Below are 13,701 nucleotides of genomic sequence, written 5' to 3' on the forward strand. Positions count from 1 at the left end.
CTTCTTTGTAAGGCCAAGGAGGATGCCTACAGAAGTGGTGACAGGGCCCTGTACAAGCAAGCCAGGAACACACTGACCAAGGAGATCAAAGCAGCTAAAAGCATCTACTCCCAGAAACTGGAAGAACGGCTCTCAGCCACCGACCCTGCGTCAGTGTGGAGGGGCCTGCAGGAAATCACCAGCTACAGACGCGGCGTCTGTACTGCCTTTGATGCTACATTCTTTAGAGCTATGCTTGTAGCATTCTGCCTGTTAGCTTAGCACAACAACAACAACGAAAAGGCGCTCTCTCACCCAGGAAACACACAGTCGCAGAAAGAGAGAGAGAGCGTCGCCCTGTAACCATGGCAACCGTAACGCTGCCGCCTGGAACGAAAGAACGTAGCTGTCAAACAAAACCCAAACAGTCCTGACCCGCGACAAAATGAAACAGGAAAGTACCGCAGTGTTTATTTCAACAAAGTAACTGTATTCTGAATACCACCTTTTTAAACGGTAACTGTAACGGAATACAGTTACTCATATTTTGTATTCTAAATACGTAACGGCGGTACATGTATTCCGTTACTCCCCAACACTGCAGACGCCCCCCCACCCACTATTGAAGCAAAAAAAAAACCTGGCCAACGAGTTAAACACTTTCTATTGCAGGTTTGAGACGGACAGACTCCCACGCCCCACCCTCCCCTCCCCAGGGACATTGCTTCAGACATTGACCCCCAACACACCTTCCACCTCTCCCCCCTTCACCCTGCCCCTCCCCAATCAAGACTCAACGACCACCCCACCCTCCCCAATCCAGACTCAACGACCACCACCACCCTCTCCAACCCAGACTCAACGACCTCCCTCCTGCTTCAAACGCTCCACCATCATCCCTGTTCCCAAGAAACCCACCATCACAGGACTGAATGACTACAGACCTGTCGCCTTGACGTCTGTGGTCATGAAATCCTTCGAACGACTGGTGTTAGCCCATCTGAAAGACATTACAGGCCACCAGCTGGACCCTCTGCAGTTTGCCTACCGGGCAAACAGGTCGGTGGATGATGCAGTGAACATGGGGCTGCATTACATCCTGCAACACCTTGACCGCCCGGGAACTTATGCCAGGGTCCTGTTTGTGGACTTTAGTTCGGCTTTTAACACCATTGTGCCTGAACTTCTTTCCTCCAAACTCTCCCAGCTCAGCGTGTCACCAGCTACCTGTCAGTGGATCACCAGCTTCCTGACAGACAAAATGCAACAAGTGAGGCTGGGGGAGATCACCTCTGAAACCCGGTCCCTCAGGATTGGTGCCCCTCAAGGATGTGTCCTCTCACCACTACTGTTCTCCCTCTACACTAACGACTGCACCTCCAAGAACTCGGCTGTCAAACTCCTATTGCAGATGACACCACTGTCATTGGCCTCATTCAAGATGGTGATGAGTCTGCATACCGGCAGGAAGTTGAGCGGCTGGTACTCTGGTGCAGTCAGCACAATCTGGAGCTGAACACTCTTAAGACTGTAGAGATGACAGTGGACTTCAGGAGACATCCCTCAACTCTGCTCCCCCTCACCATATCAGACAGCCCTGTGTCAACTCTGAAGACCTTCAAGTTCCTGGGTACAACCATCTCCCAGGACCTGAAGTGGGAGACCAACATCAACTCCATCCTCAAAAAGACCCAGCAGAGGATGTACTTCCTGAGACAACTGGGGAAGTACAGTCTTCCACAGGAGCTGCTGATCCAGTTCTACACTGCGGTCATTAAGTCTGTCCTGTGCTCCTCCATCACAGTCTGGTATGGAGCAGCCACTAAACAGGACAGGAGCAGATTGCAGCGGACTGTACGGGCAGCAGAAAGGATCATCGGCATGCCCCTGCCCTCCATCCAGGATCTGTACCTCTCAAGAACCAGGAAACGGGCAGGGAAAATCATCACAGACCCCTCACACCCTGGACACAGACTTTTTGATCTGCTGCCCTCTGGCAGACGGTACAGAAGCCTGCAGACCAGGACCACCCGACACAGGAACAGTTTCTTTCCCCTCGCCATCTCCCTTCTTAACAGTTGACCTGTCACACTGCTCCCACTGCCAGACTGCAGCTGCACCTTATGTACATTTTGTAGTATTCATTCCACCTCATTCATTTCTGTATTTTATGTATATAAGTTTAGATTTGTTATTTATAGTTGGTTTACACAGCTTTGTGTATGTATGTGTAATGTGTATATATAGACACGTGTGTGTGTGTGTGTGTGAGATTTACATTGCTGTGCTTGAGAGCCACCATCTACCGGAACCAAATTCCCTGTATGTGTCTGCACATATACTTGGCCAATAAACACGATTCTGATTCTGAACTTTGGGATGTGGTGGAACAAGAGCGTCCAGTCATGGATGTACAGGTGAAAAATCTGTAGCAACTGTGTGGTGTCATCATGTCAACATGAACCAAAATCTCTGAGGAAAGTTTCCAACACCTTGCTGAATCTATGCTGTGAAGAATTAAGGCAGTTCTGAAGGCAAAGTAGGTACAACCTACCTAACCTCATTCCTAAGTTTCCCTAAGCATCTTTTTGTTTCTGAATATTTTTTTCCTCAAATTGTGACAAAGGGAAAAAAGAAGCCACACTGCTACAGAGTGTAATTTTTATTTAGCCTTATACATCCATTAAGGAAAAATGATGTCATAGAAAAATATTTTCTCCTAGACACTGCAAAGATTAAGTAGTCCAGACTACTTTACACTTGAATAACACCATGATTATATTCAGATTTCACATTACCTGACATGGATTATTCTGTGTACACACAATCATGAAATCAGCATACAGCGAGCAATAATGAAAATATAATATGCATATTTTACACATACACACAGCAACTCCCATAATAAATGAATTGAATGTGACTTTTGTATTCCTGTCTGGTATACAAAGCCAAAGTGATGATGTAATCATTTACTTTCCTCGCAGCCTCTCTTCAAGTCCGATACAAAACAATAAAAGTCTACACACTGTAACAAAACTTATAAAAGATTCGAGCACTACAGGCTTGAGCAATAATAACAACCCCCATCATAAGCTGACAGTAGAACAAAGTATTCTGCTTATTACACTTCAAGACTCAAGGTCAAACATACAAAAATGATTCAAAAAGAGAGAAATAAGAGCCAAACTCAAACCAAAACTTCTAAAAAAACTTTCTGCCATCTTTAAGACACTAAACTAAATGTCAATGTGTTTGTCATTCTAAAGTAAGAAATGTAAAGGCTTGTAGTGTCTTTGCTTTTAATTCAGCTCATCGGTGGATTCTGACATGGAGCGCTCCTGCCTCTTCCGGGCTGTGACGAAGTTGAGCAGGTCGACAGCTGTCACCACCCCGAAAACCATCTGCTTTTTGCTATGAGAGCCATCAGTCAAGTCTGGTGGAGGACAAGGAGTAGAAAAGATAGTATCAGAGCAATTATTAGTCTAAAGGTTTTAACTCAACTATCAAAGTGTTGCAGTGCTTCCACTAAAAACTTTAAAAAAAAAAAACCCCAATAACAATAATAATAATAATAATAATAATAATAATAATAATTCCTACAACTGTAATGTAGGACTCTGGCCACTAGGGGGCAGTGGAACAAGCCAAGTGGGCTCTTTAAACTTTTCAATATTCTGTTGGAGTTGTCTCTTTAGCTGCCAAATGGACAGTCATGTCCCTTAGCCATTTGATGCTGAGGATCCAGTATGCAGCATGGTCACATACTATTGTCAGTATACGAATGTAAATGAGACACATGCAGTATTCTAAATATGCACGTGATATGTCAGTTAGGTTCAACATCAGCAATATTACACTTACACATGTGTATCAGCTGACACGTAACAGTAGCTGCCACCTTTCTGGAGTTTATTTATTGCTGTCAGAGCTCCATTTTACCAGCAACAGGGAGTGCTCATGCCAGAATGTGCAGTATGGGGTGGGGGGGGGGGGGGGGGGGGAGGAGAATAAATAAATGTAGCTGATCACACCACATTGTGCGCCTTACTCGCCATCTAAAGCTGATTACGATCAGTGGCAGGTATACTGTATTTTACAGTTCAACCTTTTTAAATTAATGCCTACTTGGTCTGTGTAACCACTCCGACAGCCATATGGGGATGATAAAAGTTGCACAGTGCAAGTTTGATTGATAGGTCTGTTTGTCCATCTTTGATCAATTTAAAGATGCAGAATTGGTTTTATTATGAAGCTGCTGTGAAGGAGGAAAAGAGGAAGACCACAGAAAAGATTGCTTATCCTATTTCACTACACCCTTCAAAGGGTTGGTGTGACAAAGGAGGATGTTAGGTGTAGGGCCACTTTTAATGGGTGCAGCCAAAGGAAAAAGATAAAGATTGAAGATTCCTTCTCAGCCTGCACATTTTGGATTTCAATACTGAAGAAAAAAAAAGCCTGCTTAAATGTAACCTTGACAAAGCTTGCTGTTTGCTAAATTGTCTCTACTTGGACGGTCAAGGTCATCTAAAGCCTGCCCCCAGATTCTCACACTGAGCTTGTGCATCTATACTCAAGCAAGGAGCAGCAGGAAGCGGATATACTGAGCTCATAGAGCTGTTAAAAATGTGGTTCTTGCAAATACACAAACTCAATGTTTTTACACATTGAATCACTAACCCCTGGTCATAGTTTAAACGCACAGATTGTCAAGACTTATATCCACAGACAACAGCAGCTCAACCAGCCACAGCACAAACTTCTGGCAGTGTGTGTGCATTGCTGTACTCACATTGGATCTGTTCGTGTACCACCAGTGCGAAGTGGTCAATCTCCAAAATCGAGGACAACTTTCCCAAGTTGTCAGTCAGTGTGATCTGAATTAAAATAAGAGGATGTGCTGAAGATATAAAGATACATAGAAATATATAGATATATACACAGCTGTCACAACATCTGTCACAGTAAAACTTTCTGTATACACAAAGAAATGGAACAGAACATAACACAAATTTGTCTTTTTAGCACTAAAAACAAGTCTTATTTCAAACCCCAATTTTCTAGTTCAGCAAGTTTACAATCTTTTTTTTTCTCCCTACCTGGAGATCATCCTCAGCCAATCAGAATCAAAAGAGTAGTCTTTAAAATCCATTAAATTTCCAACCAAACTAACCTGTTTGAACTGCTTGTAAAGCACTTTGCTGACAGGATCTGACAAGTTGATCTTCCCTGCAAGGATCGAAGATAGCATGTTGCCTAGAGTCACCATGCCCAGGATCAATCTACACACAAAAACATAAACAAGAAGTGAAGTTAAAGGTTAGTCAAGGATAAGGTTTTCAGGGTCTAAAACACAGCTTCCAGGAATGTGTGAAGATCTAATATTCTGTGCTTTTCTGTTGTAAAGCTAATCTTTCTACCTATAGCACACCCACCCTGTGTCATCGACCACCGGCGCCTGGTCGAAGCCATTATGCTTGAGGATCTGGATGGTCTTTTGGCAGCTAACGGTAGGCAGGACAGTGAGCGGGGCAGACATGTTCAGGCACTGCAGCTTCAAGTTCCACCACCTGTGAGAACACGGCATGTTTAATGAGCGTACATAGAGAGAGACTTAAAAACTGGAGATTTGGTCTTTTTAAATGACACGCACCATGGTTTCTTCACCATGAGGTCCTCCTCCCTCAAAAAGCCCTTCTGGACCATCCACTTATCACTCAGGAACTTTGACCTTGAGGGGGGTAAAGAATAAAAGATAAAGAAAAGACTGATCTGTGTTTACACAAAGAAAGCAAACAAATTGTCTGCATATATCTGAAGGACCTCTAGCACAAACATATATGGAAACTCACATGTAGTTGCGGATGGAGTCCGGCAGGATCACCACACAGCGCTGGCCCTCTTTCAGCTCCTTGGCGGCATGCACAGCTGCTGCCATGGCCGTCCCCGAGCTGCCTCCTGTTACAGGAAAAAGCAAAATGGTAAATGGCCTGTATTTGTATAGCGCTTTACTAGTCCATAAGGACCCCAAAGCGCTTTACATTGTAGCCACAACCACCCTGGAGCACACTGACAGAGGCGAGGCTGCTGGACACTGGCGCCACCGGGCCCTCTGACCACCACCAGCAGGGTCAAACGTCTTGCCCAAGGACACAACAGCCAAGACTATCCAAGCCGGGGCTCGAACTGGCAACCTTCCTATCACAAGGAGAACTTCCAAGTCTTGAGCCACGATCGCCGGTAGGTTAGTTTGCCTTAAGTGGCACCCAGGTACCCACAACATCTTCCTCATGAAGCTTTTCCCTGGGAGCAAAAGTATTCCTGGAGGCTTTGTGCTTCTTCTGTTGTCTTGTATGCCAGTCAGTAACCATTCACACCCACGTCCCCTCGAATAGGATGAATTCTGCCGTTTGTTTATAAGGAGCACCTTCCTGTGGTGAGCTACTGGGCTCTGGAGGAGTTTCAGAGCTTTAGAAACTAACCAGATTGAAACTATGAAAAACATTTTAGTTCCACCTCCTGCCTGTCCTGGTTGAAGCAAAGTCTCTTGTGACCATCAGTGGTAGGATAAATCAAAAAATGAATGAATCGAACCAATCAGCATAAAGCTCCATATTGTTTTTCAAGGCCAATCACAAGTCACTACCTCAGAACAGGCCCTGAAATAAGTGCTGTGTGTTGGCCACTAAAAAAATAAAAAACTAATAAGTCCCGGGGTAGAAGAGCCTACCTAAATCAGGAACCACAAAGACTTACCGCACAGCAGGCCTTCCTCTCTGATCAGCAAACGAGACATGTTGAAGGACTCCTCATCGTTGGACTTGTACCACGTATCGACCACCTGGAAATGTTGACGGGGGAAGAAAAAAAAAAAGTAATATTAAACATACGACATTACCATGCTCACTTAGGAGCATTCATGAAAAGGAGATGGGATTATAGACGCCGCTTGAACCAACCGATCTGTCGAGGACGGTGGGGATGAAGTCGTACCCGATGCCCTCCACCTCGTACTGGGTCTTATCGGTCTTGTTAAGCTCCTCTGGCTCAGCCAGGATTGAACCTTCAGGATCAACACCAATAATCTGCGCACAAAACACACCATTCATAAGCCACAAGTAGCTCAGCAGATATTTATCTGAAAAAAGAGGAGAAACATAATCTCAAGAAAGAGCTTACTTTGATATTTGGGCATCTTTCCTTCAGCTTGCGGGCGATGCCTGTGATCGTCCCTCCTGTGCCTGCACCAGCCACCAGCATGTCCACCTTACCTGTCAGCAGAAACACAGAACCTTGTTGACTTGATTTCCAGTGAACTTCTAAAGTGAGTTTTAAGGAAAAAGCAATAATGCCGTTGAAGAAGTTTCTGTAAATTTTACAGCTCAGGATGCTCGTACCTTCACACTGCTCCAGGATCTCCTCGGCTGTGGTGTCGTAGTGAGCCAGGGGATTGCTCGGGTTGCGGTACTGGTCCAGGATGTGCGAGTTGGGGATCTCGTTCTTAAGGCGCCAGGCCACGCCCACGTGAGACTCTGGCGAATCAAAACGGGCGCTGGTGGGCGTACGTACGATCTCTGCTCCGAGTGCTCTCAAGACATCCACCTGTCGAGAACATCTGACAAATATTAACACTTGTACACGATGGCCTGACTGCAGTGAGAAACACCGACAGGAATTTGTTCTTTAAAACATTCAAGATTCATTAGAATTAATAGATATGCAGTAAGCTTGAAGAACAGTAGTCTTTTTAAAAGGGTACTAATGTTTTTATTTTAATGTAATTTAATGAAAGCTACTGTGGAAAAACAGCTTGAAAAAAAAGAATAAATTAATAAAATAAATTCATTAAAAAAAGAAATTAAAAAGGAATACTGAGCTTGTTGTAATGTTCAAAAAATTGAACAAAAAACAGGAACAAATAATCAGAAAATATTATTAAAATCCCTTTAGAAACAAAACATAAGATATATGATTATTTTAAAAAAAAACAAAAAAAAACAAAAAAAAAAAAACAAGATAAGATATAATATAGACCTCAAACAAAAACTTTGAACATTTTGTACAAATGTACACTAGATTTATATTTTTGCACAGCTTTTAAAGATTGCATCATATGATGCAACAGCAATGCTAAAGCGTGACCTCTGCCTCTATAACAGGCTGCGATTTGCATACTTAGTCGCAACATTTTCAGGAAAAGCCCCTCTGAACAGAAACCGCACTTTTCTATCAGGAAATCATACCCTTCAATTTAGCTGTAGCAGTCTAGACATGTTTTACTCTGACAGAAAAAAAAACCTGCCATGTTTCTGTGAGTTGTGGTTTCTATATGACAGGAAATTCACCTTCTCCATGCTCATCTTCTCTGGCATGACAATGATGCAACGGTAGCCTTTCACTGCAGCAGCCAGAGCGAGTCCGATACCTTAAGGAACAAAAGAAAGAAGCAGATTTGAGTGGCATTATCAGCACAGGCTTTCGTGTATTTTTTCACACCAGCACAGGCGCATGCAGGGGATTACCAGTGTTTCCAGAGGTGGGCTCTATGATGGTGTCTCCTGGCTTGAGGATCCCGGCTCTCTCAGCGTCCTCCACCATCCGCAGACTGATTCTGTCCTTGACACTGCCGCCCGCATTGAAGAACTCGCACTTGGCCACTACACCAAAAAAAGTGTCACAATAACACATTAAAAATCACAGGAGCCAAATGAAACAATTAAGATACAATTGTGACCTGAAGAAACGCTCACACCCCAACCAGCGCTCACAAGTTTGCACAGTAACCAGGCAGACGTAACCAACTTCTGAATGTGTCTCGGCTTGAATGTGGTGTGACTCACATATTTCACATTTGAGTCCAAAGGCTTTGGGGATGTTGTTGATGCGTACCATGGGAGTGTCACCGATTTTGTTCAGGATGTTGGGGAGAATGGCTGGTGCAACAGTCCTGAGAGGAGAAGGGGAAAAAAAGAAGAAGAAACCTCAGCGAGATGATAAACAGAAGCGCCACGTCTGGCTGTGCAGATAGACTGGACGGTAATCACTTCTTTATCAGGCTAAGACTGTCTTTTATTGCTATCACTAGTGTGAGATAATAACACCCATTTCCACTCACTTCACTGGTCTGAGAAGTCTAAACAACAACAAAAATAACAGCCTCTTTTTCAGAGCTTTAAACAAATAGTGTAACGCCTTTACGACAGTTTTTTTATTTGTAACAGCAGATCAATACAACAGTGCTGAGATGCAAGAAGCAGTGGATATCTGACTGGCACGCTGACCTTGAAACTTGAGTGTGGGGGGAGTCGGATTTTGAGGCTTCTAGGCTCCACGTGCAGCGGCTGGGAAGGTCGGGCCGGATCCATTTCCTTTCGGGAGAAGAGTTCTTTGTTTTGATCTGAATGTTTCTGGCTGCCTCCTGCGACTCCTCCTCCGTCTTCAGGTTCTCTCCGTTGCTGAAGCCGTGCAGCTTGCCAGCGTGTGGGCACACAGGGCTGTTGACTGTGGTCTCTTTGGATGAGGGAACTGATGGCATTGCTTAACTTAAGGGGAAAAAAAACAAAAAAAAAAAAACCAACTGTAAAGTTATCCAATTATGTAACACACTGTTCTTACAGCATGTTCTGATAAGTTTTCCTGCATCATCAGTGACTTGGCTGACAGCCAGGAAATTAAATACTTTCATAATGTTGTTTTTGACTGACACAAGCAGTAGTCTCCTTCTCTGCAACCTGCATCAAAGGCATGATGCATTTCTCTATTATTAACTAAATAGCTCCAGTTTCTACTGCTCATTTGGGCTCAAAATATTCAACCCTGTGAGTTTATACCAAGGAGATGGGCTCAATCCTTCAATCACTTTCTTTGTGTGACCTCGATTACTTTTTAGAAAAGTTATCACCAATAGTTTCGACAACTGAGGTGTATCTTACAGAAATAACTATTAAAGTGCAGTTTAAACCCTCTGAGCAATAAAATCCAATGTGTCATGTTTGTAAGTGGAACAATTTCCAAATGAAGGAAATCCGACCATCCAAGAACCGCATGAATGCATGGTAATGCTAAAATTTGGATGGGTTTCTTGTTGGATATTTGGACAAGTTTGATGCACGATTTTATGGCAACCCAACTTAAAGTTGAGATACTTCAGTCACAAGTGCTGGACTGATTATCCACAGCTGTGGAACCAGCTTTGGGAAGGACCCTCTCTAATTTTAAATTCTGCCAGAGCTTTCTTCCTGTTAAGGAAGGAGTTTTTCTTCACCACTGTCACAAATTACGTGATCACGGGGTGTGTCTGACTGTTAGGGTTTCTCTCTATTATTGTAGCATCTTTACCGTACAATATAAAAGGGCTATTTTTATTGTAAATAAGATAACCTGAAAAAAATTCCAAGAGATGACAAATGTGAGCTAAAGGACAATCTGTTAAAGCTTACATTCAACTTCACCAATCAGCAAACACAGTGCAAAGCAAACACTGAACCACTCCTTTCTTTTATTAATGCTGAGTGACATCTGCACTGCTAAAACAAATCCACAGCTCATCTCCATCTACCACCGCTTTTCAGTCTAGTCTAGTTTAGCCTAGTCATGACGAGAGGCCAAATTCTGCCCTTATCAAAGCTACGTGAGAAAGCAAAAGTGGGAGTAAGCAAGGGGGGGTGGGGCTGATAAAACTTCAGTTAATATTTCATCATTTCTTCTCCACAGGAAAAAACAAAAGCTTCTTTTTAGGGGGTTGGTAAGCAGTATTGTTTTTATAAATCATAAGACTGATTGCTGTTCCCACATATCAAGATTTAGACACACAACACCGACAGGCACGCATCCGTTTTGAGGATCTACAGAAAAGAAAATTACTGCTTTTCTCATTGTTTGTAAATGTAGTTAATCTAAACCATAAAAAGATTTTGTAATCAGTTATAACTAGTTATAAATGCTACTAATGGCTAACCAAATGTTAAGCATTACCTTAAATCTGAGTCGGGTGTTTAAGAGTCTGATGAGATCAAAGGGAAGCTTTAAATCCAGTCTTTGATCATTAATTTGACAAATAAGCTGGGTAATTAAGCACGAGGTGAAATACCTGACATGAACTTCAGCAATAACTTTCCAGGAAGAGAGCTAAACCACTGAGTGGCAGTTTGGCTAAACTGGCAGGAACAAAAGAAAGATTAGCTGGAAAACAAGTTACAATTTTAAAATTTCACTTGTAAATACAAGACAAACCTCAGTCACAGTCACAGCCTCTGCAACATGATAATTTGCCATTTCATGTTACGGTTATATGACTCCAAACACGAGAGCAGTACAACAAGAGCTTCTCAAACTTTCAGTACATTTTAATCTTACTACTTTCTGTCACTGTGATAACTTTTTAAGACTTTAAATCAATCAGTCAATGAGTTAAACAACAAAACTACAGAACAGAATAAAGTAAGATAAGTACCAGTTGCTAAGACTGCCACAGATTTACAAGCCCAACTTTTTCCTCTTACTACATCCTGTTGTTTCCCTCCCATCCCCCAGCTGCAATGGTAGCACATGAGGCTTCACTAACACACAGAGCACACACCGACAGGGCCAGCTGTTACAACGGGGCCCCTGTCTTTGACTGCAGAATGAGTTCAGACAATGTCCACAGGAGTGGACTAAACACATTTTCTTAAGCCTGCAGCTCCCTTGCTCTACACGGAGTGGAGCAGGCTTTCACGCGCTTTTGTGGAATGTTGCCGTTACGATGATACATGCATTTGATCTGCTATCAAAATTTAAACAGAAGCACAAACCACCTACCCTACCTTTTCCTTACAACCACTGCTAGGCACACTGCTAATTACAGTAACACTTGCAACATCGATGCTGGCAAATGTGTGTGGTATGTGTCGGCCTTACAGGGTTTAACAGGGAAATATGATCCTCCTGGTGGAGGACACACACACACAAAACAAGTCTGAGCCAGGCTTGCAGGGCAAGAAAGACTTGAAAGAGGATTTGCCCAGCTTAAACTTAAGTTTGGTTTAATACACCATACTTCAGCCAAGAGTCCAATCCCTAATTAAAGGTCCCAGGCTAAAGAAACATAACACAAAAAATCAGAGTTTGGCAACATCGGTCCACTCTAATGAAAAATCCCCCCTCATACGTTTATCTGCTTTAAAAAGGAAAAAAAGAAAAGAAAAAGGAAAGCACCAATGGTATGTTCACCACTCTTGGGAGTCCAGTGGTGACTATGACTTGCAGCATCCCTTTATGGTTTGCAGCATTTAATTGCTCTGGCAGCAACAAACACAACCGAAGTATCTGCTTGTTGGCAATACAACAGCACACTATAGATATCCACTGAGCCATCACAAATGATGTGCCAATGCGAATAGCAGTAATGATGGCCATAGAAAGGCCGTATAAAGGTTCACCCACATGCATAACCTTTAATAGGACAGTGTAGGTCGCAGGAAAATAGTTGTTTTAGCCTCTTTTAATAAAACAATTTAACGATAACACTGAAGGCTATCGAAGTAAAAAAAAAAAAAAAAAGAAAAAAAGAAAAAAAGGAAAAAGGTTGTCACAATTTTCTGGGAAAAAAAGATTTAAGACAAAAAAAGGGGAAAAATCTCACTTGGCTGCATTGCTCAAAACGAACCAGAGCACGGAAACAGCATGATAGAAATAAACGCTGCGTCATTTGAAAATAATAGATGATGTGGCGGGATACAAAGGAGACAAACTACAAAAGGTAACCAAAAGGGGGGGAAAGCAAAAAAGCGATTAATTGTAAAAAAAAATAAAAACAAAACCCCCCAGTAATGCTTACATAATTTAATATAATAAATATAGGACACCGCAGTGTGTATGCGAACACCTGAATTATAACACATCGGCTGGAAAAGGTCCAACAAAAGCCTGAACTGCGCAGCTACAATGTTGCATCAGAACTGAGGAGCTGGAGGCAGCTTTCTATCAGCCCATGGGAAAATATAAATTAATTTAATTCGAAAAAAAGTGTGTTTAAATACGTCGGCTTCTCCTCGTTTCCATTCTCTGTGTCAGGCGGCTTTATTTTCACTCACCTGGAGATTTATCTTGAAATCTGCGAGAAAACTGTACTCCGGTACGACGAGCAGACGACTGCACAGCCTAGGGATCAACTTCCGACAAAGCAAGCCTTTAACGTGCCGACGCACGTGGACTAAACTGTATGGAGCGCAGAATTTTTAGGGAGACGCTCTTATTGGCTGCGGTGGGGGCGTCTGTTTGTGGGCTGTACGGAGATTTCTTTAAAAGGGGTTGAGGGGGAAAAAAACGCTGAGGTAAAGTAGTCCGTGGCACCTGTTTACTTTTTACTGACCAAACACACCCCCGCGCACGTAGACACCGCGTGTAACAACTTGAAAGCTTCTCATGAACGTCTTTTTTTCGCTAACATTTGAATTCAAGTAAGCAAGGGTTTAATAATCTATTTTTTTGACAACGTAACTAGACTTATAAATTCTCTTAAAAAAATACAAATAAAATACTTTTCAACTCCCAAGCAGCATTTAAAAGTACAACACATGTACTGTATTTGCATAGAAGTTTGATGTATTTGTACTTTATTGTAGTATTTGTATCTTTATAACTCCAGACTATGCACATTAAACTTAAACCATCTTAAGTGGATCTTAACCCACCATCTTAATTGCTCAATCAATACTATGACAAAATAAGTTTAGATTTGAG

The 13,701-nt window shown here is 42.6% G+C and overlaps 1 protein-coding gene across 1 annotated transcript; it reads right to left on the minus strand.

The window, feature by feature from the left end:
• Positions 1–2,626: 2,626 nt before the first annotated feature.
• On the minus strand, positions 2,627–13,244 carry LOC113015686 (cystathionine beta-synthase-like). The gene is made up of 15 exons (XM_026157806.1): positions 13,053–13,244; positions 9,261–9,521; positions 8,820–8,926; positions 8,502–8,636; positions 8,325–8,404; positions 7,377–7,581; positions 7,159–7,250; positions 6,939–7,064; positions 6,736–6,820; positions 5,832–5,937; positions 5,633–5,710; positions 5,415–5,549; positions 5,153–5,261; positions 4,772–4,856; positions 2,627–3,415 (listed from the first exon to the last, which is right to left on the minus strand). Exons 2-15 carry the CDS (start codon positions 9,512–9,514, stop codon positions 3,282–3,284), a joined length of 1,731 nt encoding a protein of 576 aa, XP_026013591.1. The 5' UTR covers positions 9,515–9,521; positions 13,053–13,244; the 3' UTR covers positions 2,627–3,281.
• Between the last annotated feature and the right edge of the window lie 457 nt (positions 13,245–13,701).

This window comes from Astatotilapia calliptera, chromosome 23 (assembly GCF_900246225.1).
Source record: "Astatotilapia calliptera chromosome 23, fAstCal1.2, whole genome shotgun sequence".
Classification (NCBI taxonomy): domain Eukaryota; kingdom Metazoa; phylum Chordata; class Actinopteri; order Cichliformes; family Cichlidae; genus Astatotilapia; species Astatotilapia calliptera.

Coding starts and splice junctions, on each gene's coding strand:
- LOC113015686 (XM_026157806.1), bottom strand. CDS start 9,514: ATGCCATCAGTTCCCTCATCCAAAGAGACCACAGTCAACAGCCCTGTG. Junction 8,927..9,260: donor CCCCACACTCAAGTTTCAAG/GTCAGCGTGCCA, acceptor TTCTCCTCTCAG/GACTGTTGCACCAGCCATTC. Junction 5,550..5,632: donor CTCATGGTGAAGAAACCATG/GTGCGTGTCATT, acceptor GTGTTCTCACAG/GTGGTGGAACTTGAAGCTGC.